Source organism: Gordionus sp. m RMFG-2023, chromosome 1 (assembly GCF_954871325.1).
Source record: "Gordionus sp. m RMFG-2023 chromosome 1, tfGorSpeb1-WG-v2, whole genome shotgun sequence".
Taxonomy (NCBI): domain Eukaryota; kingdom Metazoa; phylum Nematomorpha; class Gordioida; order Chordodea; family Parachordodidae; genus Gordionus; species Gordionus sp. m RMFG-2023.
This window is the reverse complement of record NC_088775.1, coordinates 86,734,146-86,754,629: the sequence shown is the minus strand read 5'-3', so window position 1 is coordinate 86,754,629 and position 20,484 is coordinate 86,734,146. Positions and strand designations below refer to the sequence as shown.

General features: G+C 27.1%; 1 protein-coding gene across 1 annotated transcript in view; it reads left to right on the top strand.

The window, feature by feature from the left end:
* Nucleotides 1-5,681: 5,681 nt before the first annotated feature.
* Nucleotides 5,682-20,484, top strand: part of LOC135922551 (AP-2 complex subunit alpha-2-like) — a 30,488-nt gene continuing 15,685 nt past the window's right edge. Inside the window, exons 1-3 of the mRNA XM_065456941.1 lie at nt 5,682-5,776; nt 18,734-19,675; nt 20,099-20,253. Coding sequence (XP_065313013.1) covers nt 19,412-19,675; nt 20,099-20,253 — 419 coding nt within the window. The 5' untranslated portion in view covers nt 5,682-5,776; nt 18,734-19,411. The remainder of the gene's footprint in view (nt 5,777-18,733; nt 19,676-20,098; nt 20,254-20,484) is intronic.

Here is a 20,484-nt window from a genome sequence, read left to right as displayed (position 1 = left end):
ATATTATATATTTTGACATTTAAAAAAAAACTTGTTTAAAACGGATTTGTAAGTTAAATCCTGCATTATTTTAACTGTTTATATATATATTACATGGTTAGCTAGTTTTTATACTAAATATTGATGACTATTATGTAATAAAATAAATACATTGTAAATATTAACATATTTTGAACATTATTTTTTGAAAAAATTCTTGATAATTATAGAATATAAATAATTATAATAAAAGTTATCTCAACTGCAAACATTGTTTTCATTTTCTTTTTTTATATTTCAGATATATCAAATAAAGTCAAAATTATCATTTTCACACTCACCCTCCTCAGGAGGCTAGTAAAATGAGTGCCTTGAAAACAAAATATGAGAACATTTTCAAATATATAATTAAGACTCCTTTAATTTATGAATGTTATAAACAGTTTAGAAATAGAACCAAATTTTACATGAAGAAAAGTTTATTAAAAACACCCCCCCCCCTCCACTTTCCGTATATCTCATTAGGATTATTTCATGCATAAGAATATTGAAAGTCTGTATTGCCAGGAATTGATATGTAGAATGAAAATTGTTAAATGGGAAAAATTAGCTTGTAGAATGAGTATTAAGTTGTAGGGATTTAGCTCAATTTAAATATATGGATAAGAATTAATCAAGTGAAATTGTATATTTATTCTATTAAAATAGTATAAAACTAAAAAATACAATCTAATTAAATTTTCTCATGTATTATCTTTTTTTTATAAAATGTAAATCAATACGGTTATAAAACATAGCTACAAACTCATTTAACAATTTAAAAGTAATATAAATTGCTTCTTTAAATACAATAATAAAAAGAAGAGTTTATGTAGTACACTATTTGTTACTAATATGTAACAAAGAATAAAGGGATAACATGGCTCAAAAGGCGGACCATGAAAAGGATTTTTAAGTTTGTCCAGTCAAGCTGCAAAATACTTTAACAAGCTGGGCCAGAATTTTGAAAGTGTTTTTTAAGCTAATCTCGGAGTTTTCCTTTATAAAAATTACAGGCTCGACCTAAATTTTCGAAAATTTCCATTGGCAGCGTTGTCCTTTGAAGATTAACAAATAAACAGTGTTAACATAAATGTTATTACCTGGTTGTAATGTTACTAATCATAATCCTAACTTCCCAGCATGTATTGAAATAAAACTTTAAAAAAAGATTACTTGCGATATTGAATGATTTGATTCAATTCAGAACTACAATCGAAATATATATGTTAATAAATAAGTACCAATTATTTTATGCATAAGCTATAAGTATGTTTAATAAAATTTTACCTTACCCTCCCCCCTCCTTTAGTTGCCTCTCCAATCATGTTGACGTCACCTGAAACCCTAAGAGTTAATAAAATTCAGAAATACCTTAAGTACTACCAAGATTTACGGTAAGTCGTGTTTTTATAAACACGAATAAATTTACTAGCGTTATTTTTTTTTGTCTTAAAACCAGAATACTTTTTTTCTTCTTTAGTGGATAAAACTAAGCAATATTGTTTATATGAGTAAAAAATCGAAAAATAATTAAAGTAATATAAATTTTAATAAAAATACTTTTATGTAAATGATATTTTTATCTTATAATTAATAAGTCAATAATTTATTTTTTTCGACTCTAAATAATCTAAGCTCTTAACTTTTAACAAAAATCATTATTTTTAATCAAAAACCTAGAAGGTAATGTAAATCAATAATGCGAATTTTTTAAAATAAATGAATTTGCAGCATGATTAACATAACATAGGGTTACGATTTCGCTTAGATCATATAGGAGAGAGATTTTAAAAATTCTTACTTTTTGGCCAAAATTTAGATGTTTAGACATTTTTTTAAGAAAAATAGTTTTAGATATTTTCAGGGTTGTGTATTAGATCGGTCAATCGACCGATATTTGATCGGTCAATGAATGTTTTTTACATTAACTTTATTTTGTATATATATGATAATAATGAATCTATGCAATATTAAATTTCATAATATTTTTTAATGTCATTCCCTAGTTAATGTTTCGCCTCTGTGGCATGGTCTAGTTCCTATTCATATGTAATTTATTTACTTTAATATTTTTAATCAATCTTAAGTTATGATGTACTCTTATTAATTATCCTGTGGTAGAGGTCTTCAATCGATTTCTGTTCTTCGTGTGAATATTGCCCAAAACAACCAATTTCTTTCTGAAGAAGAGAACTTGGAAATGTTTAATATTATTAGCTACTTCTATTAAAGAAGAGCTGGGCAAAGCGCAAATCTGATTGTTTCTTATGAAATTTACCACTTTTCACATATTTTGGCTATTAAATATGCCCCCTTTACTTCTGATATTTTTTATATGACTTAAAATATTTTGATTATCACCACCATGTAAAATACCTAATTCTTCTATTGTATTACATGCTTCATCAAAGCTCCCCTTGATATTGGGGATTCAATAGATAAACAGCATGTATTTAAATCATTTTTTCTCTTTTCAAAGAGAAAATATAGAATCATGACAAGATTGTATTATTTTTCCAAATTAAACATCTGATTTATTATGTTGGGCCAAAGTACATTTATTTCTTTGCATTTTAATGCGGTATCTAAAGGTTGGATTATAGCAAAAAATTTTAAATTCATCTAAAATATTTCTTTATTTAATATATTTTTGGTAATTTCTAGAACAAGCTTCTTTAACAGCTGATGCTTTCTTACATATTTGTATTTGATCCATACATGACGATGCCCATCTTATTGTTCTTAATGCAGATAGTATGTCTCATGTTGATTCTTATTACGGGAAAATACTTCAGCTGATAACTGTTTATTGAAAAATTTAACAATATTTTTAATTATATATGGAAACTGAAGACATTCAATCTTTCAAAATCATGAAGAATAGCTGCAATATGTGTGCTGCACAACCATAACATTGTACATAATTAAAATAGATTCAGATTTAAGAATCCTCCAGGCAGCTTTCATTTTCGCTGCATTATCGTTAAATTAAGAATATAATTTTACCAGATGCAATTCATGAATTATATTTTTAAGTTCCTGGGCAATATAATTTGCTGTATGGCGATTTTCTTCATTTAAAAATTTGTAGAATACTGGAACAGGCGTCATCACCATAAAATTAATAATACTCTCGTTTCTCATGTTGCTCCAGCCATGATCTATTATATTTTAACTCTCGCCTTCATATCTCCTGACGCTTTGCCTAAAAGATATCCAGCGATCTGACTTTGCCTGGGTAAAGTGTAAATAGGACGTATTTCTTTTAAAAATTCTTATAGGGATTTTCAAGGTTGTAGAAAGGTAAATTGCTTGCATATACAGCCTTTGAAAACAATTGATCGAGCTAATTTTTAGGATTTATTCTATCTATAAAACCGGTTATACAAGATTTAGATTTACAATTAATTTTGCATAGATTGATGAGAGATAATTTAATCAAATTCTCCTAAGTCATATAGCAAAATACCATCAATTTGATGATTATTCTCACTAATTTAACATATATCTTCATCAGACAGCTGCTTAATTAATGCTTGACCATTCTATCACGTGGGTAATATAAGACATCTTGCAAAACCTGCATAACTCTTTAACTGATTTACCATTGCGTACTTCTTGAAAATGTTTCTAAACTTGATGATTTGGTTTGACAATATTCCATAATATATTAAAATCTAACTCTAAAATATTTTGATTATTGTATAGTTATCAATCTTAATTATGTTATAATTATCGACAAATTATTTCATTAATTTGGTTTAATATTATATAAAATATTAAATATAATATACAACCTTATACTAGAATTGAATAAATTATTTTGTAAATCTGACCTAAAAAACTAAATAGGAAATTAATTTATAAATTCAAATATAGAAAAGTAAAATAAATGAGAATTAATATAATTTATACTTGGCTAAATTTTAAAAAATTTAAATTTATTAAAAAAATAAACCATGATTTAGCTAAGTTATTATATATATTTATTTTAGTAATAAAAAAAAATCTTGTTTTTAAATTACAAAATGAAAGTCTAATATTTTTTAATACATTTTTTCATTACACAAATATATTTCAAAATAAATTGGAACCTAATAAGATTGATAAATTTTGCTTTTAATGCATACTAGTTAATTATATCAAAATATTTATCCGCCAATAATATTTTAGAGTATTTAGAATCAAGTACTCCTCCTGTCAATTGACAAAATTTGACCGTCAATTGATCGACTGCCAACCCTGATTACATTACAATATTGATGTTTAGGTTGTATGAATTATAAAAATAAAAATACTAATTTTTATATTTTATACAATTCGTATATAGTATATAATTATTTTAGCAAATGCTTAGTTATATCCCGATAAAAATAATAATTTAGTATAATATTAATTTTTTAAGCGAAAATTTATGATTTCCTCATGAAAAAAGCACTATTGGCTTAGCTTTGGCGGCCACTGATCTTTTCGACTTCTATTCATAGTTACTCGCGTTTCTCTTTTTATCATTAAATTATGCCATCATTTATTGATTGAGATACAAGTTCCTTTTTGGCGCTAACTTTATAATTAGAAACTAAATAGCTAAAGCATATCCCAAGCACAGGATGCTCAATCAGGGTGGTTTGGGCCATTGAAAGTATAAAGTTGAGATGATTACACTTTTTATACTTAGAGTCAACTTTTGAAGTATGTAGTATCTTTCTCCTCGGTCCTAATAGAAATCCGGTTTCCCAACTCTTTAAAAAAGGTATTTAGCGAGTTTATTCGCCTCGGTGTCTAGTAGAGCATCTCTATTTATATTTGAAAGGCAAAAGGATCAATGCATGAAAAATCCCAGGTTAAGAATTTCTCCCTCTCCAAGGGATACTATTTGATTTTAGTAATATAAGAATTCAAAATATTATAGAAATCTTTGAATTGAAAATAAAATATAAGGCTGTTCTTAAATTCTTATAAATTTATTATATTTAAATAAAGTTTGTTGAAAACATCAAGTAATTTTATATAAATTTGTAAATTTTGAAGAGTAAAGGAACTTTCTTGCACATAGACAAAATATTCTAATTGATTTTAATATTAATTAATAATTAGTTTAGTGCTATTATAATATAAATAAGGATGTTATTTGAAAAAATATTCAAAAATTTATATAATTGTGACTTCAAAGATTTCAAATTTTCCAGCTTAGAACTAATGCCTGGGATGCTTGCATTCGTTTTTTTAAAAAGCTTGATTTAAGTTGTTTAAATCGATTTTATTAAGATTTAGCCAAAATAATATTATGCAAGTCTAGAGATATGGCATATAGAGGTCCAAACCAAACCTTGTCATCTATAAGGAAAATTTTAGGCTAAAATATTATTATGTAAGCATCAGGATTTGGCAAATAGAAGTCCAAGCAATTTTACCAGCTATGAGTGAAATATTTTGCCTTACATAAAATTATCGGGCTTTTTAACAACACTAAGCTTTGGTGTATAATCTATTATATAACGCTCTTTGCTAGAATTTCTTAACAATAGAAATATATAGAATATGTTTTATATTATTATATATTTTTATTTTATATAATAAGTATCATAATTTATATAACTTTATTAAAATAATTTTTTAGTGGAGTTTAAATAAGGTGTCACGACATACGGTTTTAAACGACACACATTTTGTTAATGTAATAATTGACAGAAAAATATCCAGGACATTAATATTAAATTTATAATGTTTGCTGAATTCTTTATTCTACCATAAAGTAGTCACATTTTTATTTACGTGGGAATTAAATATTTTAATCTATTACCTATTTTATTACCTTGAAGATAAGTTTAATATTACTTGTAAACTCCTATATATTAATACATTAAGACTCATAATATAATTATTTATCAAAATGATAAAAAAATTTGGTCGCCTTAATTGAATGCATTACATGACATATATTTAGTGATGTGTTTATTATATTATTTATTTATTTATTATAAAATTTCTAATGCTAAATGTACAGTGTATTATTGATTATTTTAATATAGTATTAATACTAAATTTTACTTATTCTATATTTTAAACTGATTTTGTTTATTTAAATCTTGTAACTTAAATATGAGAAATAAATGCTTGAAATAATATTTAAAAATTGGATCATAATATGGTGTTTTTCTTTGTAAAGAAATAATGCTTGACACTTTAATTGTCTCAATAATTAAAAGTAAGTTCTGGGTCAGGTTTAATACGTAAGAATTGATGAATTTATTTTTCATAAAAAAAAATCACAATTTTTGATATAAATGCACAATTAAAGTCTGTAAAATATAGGTTATTTTAGTACTTTTACAAAAATATAAATTACATGGTGAATGTAAACTATATTGTAAAAATAGTTAAAACATAATATATAATCAAAATTATACATTTTATGAGTTATTCATAGATACTGTTTAAAAAATGATACCAGCCTACTCAAATATTGATATTTTGAATGCAACTTTATATTGTTTTACTTCATAAAAAATTATTACAGACCAGGCTAAAGTTAATACATTTTATGGATTAGGAAAATAAATGTGGCTTAGGCATAAATCCTGATAGTTAGCCCACATTAGAGATCTGCAAAGTTAGGCCCGGCCTGTACCCAGCCTGAGTCAGGCCCGAAGACCGTTTGGGTTGGGCCAGGTTTGGGCTTAATTTTATTTAAAATAATTGGGTCTGGGCCAGGCCAGGCCTTATATTTTTAAAATAATTCAGGCCTGGTTGGGTTGGACCTTGGAAATTTTTAAATATATCTAAATTTATCAAATTTATATTATAATTTTTTATGTAAAATAAAAATTTTTGATTTTATTTATTGAAACTAAACGCCATATAACATATGTCTTTTATTTTGAGTAATTATAAAAATTAATTTCTATATTTAAATAAATTCAAGTCGGGCCGGCAAATCTTTTTAAAAATAATTTGGGTTTAGGCTGGGCCAGCAAAACTTTCTTAAAAAAATTTTGGGCCGGACCGGGCTTGAAAAATTAGGCCCGATGCAGATCACTATCCCACATTATCTCTAATTATGTCACACATTGTTATTAGTAAAAGATATAGAATATGAACAAACATAAACCACCATATCACCCACATGGAATGGCATCAATATTATCGCAAATTAGAATTCTGCAAGGCCATCTTATGGATCAGGAAAGACTGGGCTGGTACTAACATCACTAATAAAATAAAACCTGCCCATGTCACAAAAATATTAAGGTTATATTATGTTCCAATTATTTCTTTTTTTTTAATGCTTGAATGTCACAATTATAAAATAAATTTTAAAATAATTAGGAAGTAAGATATGTTTTTACTATTTATTTTAATTTCATATTTTGCAATAAAATAAAGTAAAATATTAGTATAATGACATTAAAATGGGAGAATAAAATAAAAATTTTGAATTTAAGATTTATTTCCTAAATGCCTCTTTTTTTAAACTGGGCTACAATGGGTTATGGGCTAAACCAATATCTAAATTTAAAAAATGAATTGGTACCAGCCACAAGCCAACTTTGGTGGAAAAATTTTAATATTGTGTGTCTCCAATACAAACAATATTAATCATTAGATATCATGATGAAATTTTTTTGATAAAATTTCATTTTAAATTTGCAACCCCTTTTGAAAATAAAATAGCACCATATTTGTAAAAAAAGTATGATAAAATAATGTCATGTTTGAAAAATATCATGGGAAAAGGGATCAAAAAATTTTTTATTGTTTATTTGCTCTATTTTCTTAAGTATAAGAAAATTTCAGTAAATTTCTTAAAAACGAGTGTATTTTATCATATCAAACAAAATTTGAAGGTTGTGATGCATATAAATTTCTAGTATTATAAAATATAGAGCTGAGATAATATGAATTATCGAATCTAAATGTTAATGCAAACCATTATATACTCTATTCATTAAAATGGGTAACCCTCATTGACATACATAATCAATCACATTTAATAATTTTACATTTAATCTTGGGGTTCTAGAAGACTCTGCTCTATTCATACCAGGAATTTCAGCCGAACCGTTTTTACATCTAAATTTTGTCACCTGAATCGAGCCTATAGAGAGGTTTGTCAACTAACTTGAACTTCTAATTCTTTTCAAGATAACAATCAGTTTTGATTGATTAGCATCTAACTTTTTTTTAGATATTTTTGTTGCCATTTGACGGTATCAGCTAGCCAATCGTATAGAAGTCTTCTAAACTAGGCGTATTGCAAATTTTTCTTATAGTGGGAAAGTAATATGTCTTAAATTTTATTGAGGGTCCACTTTTTGTGGAATTTGGTTATGTTAATCCGGCTTTAAGGGTTTGTGTTGGTTCGGATCCTTGATTTATATTCATACCTACCTATCACAAAAATAAGTGAGCTTAGAGGATAGCTATTATATTTAAAAAAAATTATATCGATCGAAATATCATATCGGTTTTTATAATATCGAATTGAATCGATTAAAAAAAATTATCGATTGACGCAATCTCGATTTTAACATTTTAAAATAACTAGTTTTCTTTAATAAAAAAAATTAAGTACACGGGACATTTTAATGCGGGTTGCTTCCGGTCTGGCGATGGCATCTCCATTGGTCAAGTGTTCTGGGATTTATATCAGGAATAATAAATTCGATCATATTACGTCTAGGATAATTAAAATTTATAATAAATAAAACAAAAGCTATTTATTATTATTTTTTAAAATAATGACATGATAAAATAACATATTCACAAAGCTCTTTTTTTAAAAAAAAAATAAATATAAATGCCCTTTAGGAATATTAGTTGCCTCTTTATATCTTTTTTCCATTTATCAAAGTAATAATATCATATAATTTAATTTTAAAATATAAACCTTTTACAGGCCTTTTCGACTATTTTATCGATATCAAGTTGATATCGCCCGATCACCGATATCAGCTGATTCGATTTTTAATAATAACTTTGTGAGGATGAAATGTTTACATGGAATATGATCAAACCACAACTTGCCGACATCTAAAAATTGTTTAAAAAATTAACCCGATGCTTATCAGCCCATAGGTTTTATCTTGAAAATTTTGTTTAACCCGCCCAATTTATTATACTTTTATTTAAACTTTTAAAATAATGCAGAATAAGCTAAGGTACTGCCTAAGGTAGTATCTATCAAATTTGTATTGTTTATTTTTCATTTGGATAGGGACTGCCAAATTTATAATATGTATTTGAATAATAGTGGTTTTCGGAAAGCGTCTTTGGCCTAGTCGGCTAGAGCGCCACTTTCCGATGGCGTTCGAATACCAGCATGGATCATGTTTTTTCGTCTTGGTGGTTCCGCTCTTGGGGGAAAGATGCATAGTAGATCGCACTCGACCTTTTTTTTTAAAATAAGGGATAACAATGCAATGCAAATATAATATCTCACGCAAGTTGACCGTTTGCGTTTTGTCGTAATTTAATAAGAAAACGTAACGCATCCTTGTTTAAATTGAGGTTCATTTATTAATATCGTCGATAAAATGTTAACTAAGGCCTCATTTACAGTAAACGCGTTTTGTTCAAGCGTTGCGTTTCAAAATCAAGCCAATAAATAAGTATAGTTTATAAAAATGGAGCGTTATGATGATAACGCTATGATAAAATTTGAAAAACATACGCTACTAATTTCAAAAATTATTAACGTTATGAAAAACTAGCCGTGATTTCGATAGCGTTAAATTAGGCCACCCTTGAATATTACGCATTTATTTACTATAAATGAGTCCTAAAGATTCTAAAAAAAAGATTTGTCATTGAAAATTATATTATCGTCTGCTTTTTTATTTCTTTAATTTCTAAATATTCCATTTTGAGATATATAATTAAGTTAATATTTTTTTTTATATTACATATATATTACAAAATGAAGAATAAAAAGGTATTGAAAAAAAGCAAACCACGTTTTTTTTAAATATTTACTAATGCCAAACGTAATTTTACCAATTTAGACGATTCCTTTTAGGGTGCATTATATGTGTTTGCAACGCAGCGTTTGAAATACTCATTTTGTTTCATTATAAATGATTATTCCAAATTGATCGTTAATTTTTTTTATTTTTAAATAATCATCATAATTGTTGATATGGAAAAAAATAGTACTAAATGGAATTGATTTATCGAGAAAAAAAAATATGCAAAAAGTTGATTTAGATAAAATACTATGATACCGACGATATACTTCAATAAGATAAATATTCATATAAGGTCGCAGTGTTAAACGTTTAAGTATGTTTAACATACACGTTTAACATACAGATAATAATTTATAAAATACATTAAATATATGAGTCTTATGATATAAAATGAGTAATTATTTGTAATTTTTAATTAAAAAATCAACTTTCACATACACTCATCTATCTAAAAAATTGTATTAGAAACAGTTTTGATTCAAATTTTATTTTAAAGATTAAGGAATGGACTTCACGTTGATGTTAAATTTGTTTGATATATTAATTTTACATGTTTCCTTAAGTTGAAACTACTAGTCTTTTTTGAACCTTCCGGCACAGCTTACAACGAAATTTATACCCTTTGTTAATTTTTTTTATCAAGATTTAAATGTTTTTTTAATTTAGGAAAAGGAAATTCCATATAATTTTCCAGGGAAATTATTTTGTCAATATGATCTGTACCAAAATTATTTTCAATATCAATCTCTATCTTCGACATTTTAAATTTTTTAAAACAGATTTTTAATATAAATTTTATGTGTATTTATTATATAAAATTGAAAGTAGCTAGCTATCGCTATAGCTATTTTTTTTTAAATTAGCGCGCTACTTTAACAACACCGCAAGGTAAGGTATGCTGAGATTAAATATCGGATAGGATCGGTGCTAATATTGGCCGATATTTTTTAAAAATGACCCGATATTTTTTTAAAAATGTCTTTGGTTTTTTTTATTGTTGTAATATATAATGTTTTCTTTAATTTTATTTTTATGAAAAATTTTATAATGATAAATTAATAAAAGGAACTTAAAATCGGGGATGTGAACATTTCGACAAAAAAAAGGGTCCAGGTCTGGGTTCGGGTCCAGTATAAATTTAAAAAGTACCCGAGTTCAGGTTTCGGGTTCAGGGAACATAAAAATAACGACTCAAAATAAGACTTTTTTTTCATTCATTTTTTTATTATACTTCAATATATACACATTCATAATTCAAAACGAAATAATTTATATTTTAAATATTTTATTCAATCGCACAATCATGATATCTTCTAAAATATCATCCTTGAGATTTCCACGTAAATTAGACAAAATATATTTCAACAATAAAAACTCACGTTCTACGCTTACCTAAAATAGATAGTCATTTTTATATTACATAAATTACTGTACTTGTGTCTTCGGTACAGCCATGACGATTCCAGACAAGGTATATAATTCTGGATATATTGAACAATTTTCCTCCCAGAATTTTAAAATATTTGTATCCATATTTATTCTCTTAACTTCTGAAAACTATTCTATTAAAGATACAATAGACATTTTTTGCAGGGATGTGAACCCTTCAACAAAAAAAAGGGTCCGGGTCCTGTAATAAATTTTTAAAGGACCCGAGTCCGGGGTTCGGGTTCAGGGAACTTAAAAATAATGACTCAAAATAAGACTTATTTTTCATTCATTTTTATTATACTTCAATATATATACACATTCATAATTCAATATGAAATATGTATAAATTTTAAATATTTTATTCAATCGAACGATCATAATATCTTCTAAAATATCATCTTGAGATTTCCACGTAAATTAGACAATATGTATTTCAAAGAATAAAATACGCTGACCTAAAATAGATAGTTATCTTTATAATATATAAATTATTGTACCTGTGTCGCCGGTACAGCCATGACGAATCTAGACAAGGTATACAATTCAGGATATATTAGAGAATTTTCCTCCCAGAATGTTAAAATATTTTTATCCCTATTAATTCTCTTAACTTCTGAGAATTTTTTCAATTAAAGATACAATCGATATTTTTTTCTCCTTTCTATTTGATCCTGATGATAATTTTATTTTTTTTTCTCTATCTAATAATAAAATTTCGAGATCGTCAATATAACTATCATCATTACTATCGCTACAACCATTAGATGTTGAAGCCTCCAATATATTGTTAATAATAGAGTTATGGTTATGCCATAAATTTTCGAGATGGTCTATTGCCATTTGCTTTTGCTCAATACTTAATAGAACCTGATATCGAGGATCTAAATATATTGAGGCATACACAAAACTATTTTTCAAATATTGTTGATCTCGTATTTTCATGTTTTCTAATATTTCCTATGAAAAGGAACTTGTAAATTTTTCTAATTCTAATCGACATCTCACCCATATGCCATAAAAATCGGATAAACACAACTGTTCTTACTGCAATCGTAATGTAGTAATTTTCAAAGGAACCAACGCCCTAGTAAGGTCTTTGATTTGATTCCAATCATCCTCTGACAAAATGATTTCACATGATCCTATAATAAAATCATCACAGAAATCTTTTAAACTTATTAATCGCTCTAGCATCATACAGATAGAGGACCAACGGGTTGTGCAATCTAATATTGCCATTTGCCTTTTCATGGATTTTAATATTCGTACAATTGTAGGAGTTCTTAAATATTTATCAACATCCCTTGCTTTGTCAATTATAGTTTTAAAGATATTATTTTTGAGGGAATCATTAATAGCTAATTGTAGTGTGTGGGCTGCACATCTGATACAGTATATCTTCGTGGAAAAATCTTATATTATCTCCGGTATGTCAAATTCACTTATGTCCTCAAAATTATTATCATCATTATCTATATCTATATCATCCATTTCGTCCAATGAACATTCATTTAATAGATTTGACTAGATTAGCACCATTATCCTTAGTAATGGTATAAACGTTTCTAAAGGAATATGGAATTTATTTAAAGTTTCTATTATCATTCTTTTTATATTTTCAGAAGTTGAACTTTCTTTAATCTCCTTCATTGCTAAATTTCTTAAGATTATATTATTTCCTTTAATATATTGTATATTTATTCCTAAAATATTTCTCCCTAATCTTTAGCGGAATCTATTTTTAATGAAATTAATTTGTTTTTGTTTCTTTTATAATTTTTGCTTGTATTTTTTTCGATTCATCAACCACTAAGTCCTTAATTTTAAAACGGTTAATTGATGTTCCAAATGCCTTACTAATAGGATCAAAAATTTTTTTAAACCAGAATCCTCAATAATATTGAAAGGTCTTCCATTTATTGTAACAAGCTCAACTAAAGCATTCATCAAATTCTCCTCAGACATTTGAATATGAATGCTTTTTTTAAGCAAAAATTTTCAATATTATTTTGATCCTTCTTTACAATACTGATAGTAGTAGACTTTTTAACAATGTCTTCTTCCAAAAATTTGGTTTTTTTATTTAAATATTCCTCAAAGATTATAGAATGATGTCTTTTTAAATGTCTTTCCAGGTATGTATTGTGTGAATCTTTTATCATTATGTGGCAGATTTTGCACTCAGAATCCCCTTTAGTTGCATTATAGTACTCTAACAAAATATCTTTTACTTTCATACTAAAAAAACAAAATTTAATTTGTTTAAAACTTAAAATTTTTGCTCCTTTCTATCTGATGATAATTTGATTTTTTTTCTCTATCTAATAGTAAAATTTCCAGATCACCAATATTGCTATCATTATCATTGTTATCGCTACAACCAGTAGATATTGTCGTAGCCTCCAATATATTGTAAATAATAGAGTTTTGGGTATGCCATAAATCCAATCCTCAAGATAGTCTATAGCTATTTGTTTTTGCTCAATACTCAATAAAACTTAATATCGAGTGTCTAAATATATTGAAGCATATACAACACTATTTTGTAAATATTGTTGCTCTCTAATTTTCATATTTTCTAATATTTCATATGAAAAAGAACTTGTTTTCTAACTCTAATCGACATCTTATTCATATGCCATAAAAATCCGATAAACATAACTGTTCTGCTTGCAATCTTAATGTAGTTATTTTTAAAGGAACCAACACACTAGTAAGGTCTTTTATTTGATTCCAATCATCTTCCGACAAAATGACTTCACATGCTCCTATAATAAATTAATTACAAAAATCTTTCAAACTTATTAATCGCTCTAGCATCATACAAATAGAGGACCAATATGTTGTGCAATCTAATATTACCATTTGACTTTTCATAGATTTATATATTCTTGCAATTGTGGAAGTTCTTAAATATTTTACAACATCTCTTTTAGTATAAAATAAAAGGTATTTTGTTAGAGTACTATAATGCAACTAAAGGGGATTCTGAGTGCAAAACCTGCCACATAATGATAAAAGGTTCACACAATACTAACCTGGAAAGACATTTAAAAAGACATCATTCTATAATCTTTGAGGAATATTTAAATAGAAAAACCAAATTTTTGGAAGAAGACATTGTTACAAAGTCTACTGTCAGTATTGTAAAGAAGGGTGAAAATAATATTGATAAATTTTGCTTTAAAAAAAGCATTCATATTCAAATGTCTGAGGAGAATTTGATGAATGTTTTAGTTGAGCTTTTACAATAAATGGTGGACCTTTCAATATTATTGATGATTCTGGTTTAAAAAAAATTATTGATCCTATTAGTTAGGCAATTGGAAAATCAATTAACCTTTTTAAAATTAAGGACTTAGTGGTTATTGAATCAAAAAAAAATACAAGCAAAAATAATAAAAGAAACAAAAAACAAATTAATTTCATTAAAAATTGATTCCGCCCAAAGATTAGGGAGAAATATTCTAGGAATAAATATACAGTAATATAAAAGGAAATAATATAATATTAAGAAATTAAGCTATGAAGGAGATTAAAGAGCGTTCAACTTCTGAAAATATAAAAAGGATGATATTAGAAACAAATATATTTCATATGCCTATAAGAAACGTTTATACAATTACTACGGATAATGTGCTAATCTAGTAAATTCAATCAAATTATTAAATGAATGTTCACTGGAAGAAATGGATGATATGATGATGATGTTGATAATTATGAGGACATAAGTTAAAATGATTTACAGGAAATCATAAAAGATTTCTCCACAAAAATATACTGTATCAGATAGGCAGCCCACACGCTACAATTGGTTATTAATGATTCCCTAAAAAATGATCACTATAAAACTATAATTGATAAAGCAAGGGATGTTGTAAAATATTTAAGAACTCCCCAATTGCAAGAATATTAAAATCTATGAAACGGCAAATGGCAATAGTAGATTGCACAACACGTTGGTCCTTTATTTGTATGATGCTATAGCGATTAATAAGTTTGAAAGATTTCTTTAATGATTTTATTATAGAAGCATGTGAAGTCATTTTGTCAGAAGATGATTGGAATCAAATAAAAGACCTTATTAGTCTGTTGGTTCCTTTAAAAATAACTACATTAAGATTGCAAGCAGAACAGTTATGTTTATCGGATTTTTATGGCATATGGATAAGATGTCGATTAGAGTTAGAAAGATTTACAAGTTCTTTTTCATATGAAATATTAGAAAATATGAAAATTAGAGAGCAACAATATTTACAAAATAGTGATGCTTCAATATATTTAGACCCTCGATATCAAGTTTTCTTGAGTATTGAGCAAAAATAAATGGCTATAGATAGACCATCTTGAGGATTTATGGCATACCCAAAACTCTATTATTTACAATATATTGGAGGCTACGACAATATCTACTGGTTGTAGCGATAACAATGATAATGATAGCAATATTGATGATCTGCAAATTTTACTATTAGATAGAGAAAAAAAAATCAAATTTTCATCAGATAGAAAGGAGCAAAAAATGTCTATTGTATCTTTAATAGAATAGTTCTCAGAAGTTAAGAGAATAAATAGGGATACAATATTTTAAAATTCTGGGAGGAAAATTCTTCAATATATCCAGAATTATATACCTTGTCTAGAATCGTCATGGCTGTACCGGCGACATAAGTACAATAATTTATATATTATAAAAACGACTATCTGTTTTAGGTAAGCGTAGAACGTCGATTTTCATCGTTGAAATATATATTGTCTAATTTACGTGGAAATCTCAAGGATGATATTTTAGAAGATATCATGATTGTGCGATTGAATAAAATATTTAAAATATAAATTATTACATTTTGAATTATGAATGTGTATATATTGAAGTATAATAAAAAATGAATGAAAAAAAAGTCTTATTTTGAGTCATTATTTTTATGTTCCCTGAACCCGAAACCTGAACTCGGGTCCTTTTTAAATTTATTACTGGACCCTCGGACATGGACCCTTTTTTTGTCGAAGGGTTCACATCCCTGATGATATTATTTGCGACAAGAAAATGATTTTAAACATCTCCACAGTGCTGTTAAACGGATCCATTTAGCCAATTTTTAAAGATGTTTAATTCAAGATATTTTGACCAAAAGTAAATTGCCCAAGCTTATTGATTTTGCCCGCATATGGCAGAAAGGTTTGGACTTTTATTGGCTAAATTCTTGATTTAGCCCTAGAATAAGCGAAATCGAGGCATTTAGCAACATAACATTTAACTATAAACATTGCACACTTTTTAAATCTGATTATTAAATTTTGGAGAATAAAATACACTTAATCATTCGTGAATTAGTTGGATATTTTTTAAACAGAAAATTTATGACATGTTCAAGGTTAGATGCTAAATAAAAATCAATATAAATATCGGTTATCGGATCTGATTGGTGGAAAATTTGTGGACCGGCACAGCTTTATTTTATTTGATTATGTTAGTTATTTTTACTAAAATTGACGCTATTATTATATGCACAATAATGAAGCGAAAATCCCAATATTCGAATATTTTTTGTTTGAAAAATATACCTAGAATGACAGGTTTAAAAAAATAATTAAAACCGATATGATTTATGTTCCCCTATTCTTTAGTAAAATAAGCGTTAAATTTTTTAATTCTGAAAACTTAGAAAACAATTAAGAAATTAATTGTAAAAATTTTTATAATAATGAAATTTGTATATATTTATTAGTTAATTGGAAAAATAATAAAATTCGTTTAAAAAAAATCTAGATATTTTAAGATTTAAATGATCAATTTTTGTGAAATTTTAGCAGTTTTAACAATTTACATTTAGTCACCTTATTTTTCGCTGGACAGGAAGTCCTATATGAAGGGCGGTTTAATCTACAGCTGGACGTCAGGCTTCTTCTCTAGGCGTCATATAATTTGATTCTAAAGAATTAATATATATAGCATATTAGATACCTAATACTTTATTTTTACGTAAATCATTTTTGAACTCCTTAATCTCATTAGAAATTTATTGTTCTCACATGTTTTATTGTAATTAAAAGATAAAAGAATTTAAAGAGTGATATATTCTCCATTTAATATTTATATGTATAAATTATCTAGGTTTTTTTAAAACACAGACGATTTTTTTTATGCATGCATGCAATTTGTTTTTTTTTACCACGAAAAATAATTAAAGGAAAAACTAGTTTTAATTCTAGATCTTTTATAATCCGATTATTTAGCATGTTATGCTTTTCCAAACTCGTTAACCTAATTTCTAATCATATTAACCCTTGAATTTAGTGGTGTATACAGTGGCGTAGCAGATGAGTATTATAATGTTCTGTATCCATTTTTAAAAATTTTTTTTAGGACAGCATTTAAAAAACTAAATATGCAAAAAGAATCATTCTAAATTCTATTTTAACATTTTTATTGTTGATACTGAAGAATTGATTTATCGAAAAAATAATTATTTTGCAATAAATGTGGATATAGAACAATATAATATTTAGCCAACGATACAAAAACCCGTTGATTTTTTTGGCCTTATTCTATTTTTTATGCGAAATTGTTCTTTAAAGTTTAATGCGTATTTTTTTTATTGAATGATTTTGTAAGATATAGACACTTTTGGAGGCAATAATTATTTGAAAACAACTTTATATGCTAATTTTTACATTTAAATTAATTTAAGGTTTAACTGAATAAATGTCTTAAAATATCAAAACTAAATAACAAATTTGAGTGAAATAAACAGTCGTAAAATGGCGGGTGAGCTATGTCCCACCCAACCACGCGCCTTATACACTCGAACGTTAACCACTTATCGGGAGGAATTTAGAAATATAACATAATTTTAAATAAGATAATTTAACGTACCAACTAAGCAAAAAAATCGATAAAATTATTTTTAAAATCGCTCTAAAAAAGGAATTTTTTTTAGATACTATACTCAGTTAATATTTAGCTTATTATTTTTTTAAAATCAATATTCATCATTTTTTTAGGTGGGTTTAATTTGAACTTTTATTGAATTATTCTTTCCTTCCGTTTCTCTTTCCATTTCTCATTTTTTTTTCCTTTTATATAATTTTACCACTACATTAAAGTAAACCTGCCCAATTTGGGCACCCCTACACTAAGAAAAACCTAAAATCTCTGCTTAAGATACAAAAATGCCTTTATAGAATTCACTCAGGGTTACTTAATATATTTATATAAAGAGAGTGGGGGGGGGGTCTTAAATTAGATCTGAGTATACTCTAGATGGGATCTAGAATCAAATTACATTATTTTATTATATTATTTGCAACAGATAAATAAATCAATCAACATTCAACATACTTGAATAACCCTATCTCCAAATCGCATATTAATCAATAGAAAAAGCATTTTTTAATTAATAGCGATTGGTAAACCATATTATCCAATATTCGGCGTGTGATTTCATCTAAAAAAAATTTTTTATCGATTATCACCTACTTAAATATAAATTTATCGGTCTTTATTTCTTCTCAGTTTGTGGCTATTTAAAAATAAATAATATATTTTATCTATTTGTATCAAAACGATAAACTAATTAATTCGACAGATCACTGTAAATAGTGTAATTCGTAATATTCTACAAATACTCCGGACCAACCTACCACATTAATATTCTACAAATACCCCGGACCAAACTACCACATAAATATTCATAAATCGCTTATCCTATTTTACTTACCACTTAAGCGTTAGGCTTACCACAAAATCAAACAACGTCAATTTCATAATTTTATACATAAATATCTTGATTTTACCTGTTTTTTTTTACAAAAACTCCTATTTAAATTACTTACTTTCATTAATCAACAAAAATAAACGTCTGAATCTCATGAAAACCTTAACTTATCGAATACTATTCATGTCTCCTCATATATTCTTCTCGACACCGCTTTGAACACATTAGACACACATACACATACCTAGCACCATTTTTAACCATCCATTCCAAATGCCAGCTGTCATGAAACTCGGTGGTGGTAATAGCAGCATGGGCTCTTCTGGGGCTACTTCTGCACTGTCTTCAGCATCTGCTTCCGCATCATCTGCAGCGGCGGCCGTATTGGGTAGCGTGGTCGGGGGAGTAGCTGGCGCCGCGGGAGGAGTGCTATCGGGTGCAGGGGCTAACTCCGACGGTATGCGAGGCCTCGCTACCTTTATAGGTGACATTCGGAACTGCAAGTCGCGTGAAGCGGAAATCAAACGGGTCAATAAGGTTTCTCCTTTTTGTCTATTTCTTATTATGGTTAATACAATTTGGATTCTTCTAGCAGATTTGGTCTCTCAAAATTGCATAAATAAAATATATTAATAATAACTAGCTGATTTGTTGAACATTCCTATTTGGGCTTAGATTTAAAATTTAGATTTTTGAATACCTCTAATCCAATCAAGAATCTTCTTCCTTATAAGTTTTTCTTGAAAGTTTGTCATAGATGGTCATCTTTACCAGTTAATGTGTGGCTCGCCGAAATGCCATTTCAATTATATTTTAATACAAGGCTATACTTAATAAAGGACCGGAGGGATGATTTTTTTTTTATAAATGGAGGGAGTTGACTTTTTTTTAAAAAAGTTTTTGAATTTGATTGCCCATCATATTATATTTGTACTTTTTTAAACGCGTTTAAAAATTAAGGAACTAGCTCACGTGAGGGCTAAATTCGCCGGGGATCGAACTCTGGATGGCTATCAAAAGAAGAAATACGTTTGCAAGCTTCTATTCGCATTCTTGCTCGGTCACGACATCGATTTTGGACGTATGGAGGCCGTTAATTTGCTCAGTTCCAATAAGTAAAAAAACGATAAATTTTCTCGTGATTTTTGAGAAAAAAAATATTTTGTAAGCTCTAAGAGAAGTTGACGTTCAATAGAAAAAGTATTAGTTAATCACCTTTAACCTAACGTATATAAATTGAGTTTTTCTTTAAAAAATCATCTGCAGAAGAAAAGAAAGGCTATTAAAAATTCTATTTATAAGAACAGCTGGGCCGGAGTCGAAACCATATTTAACCATCTATAATA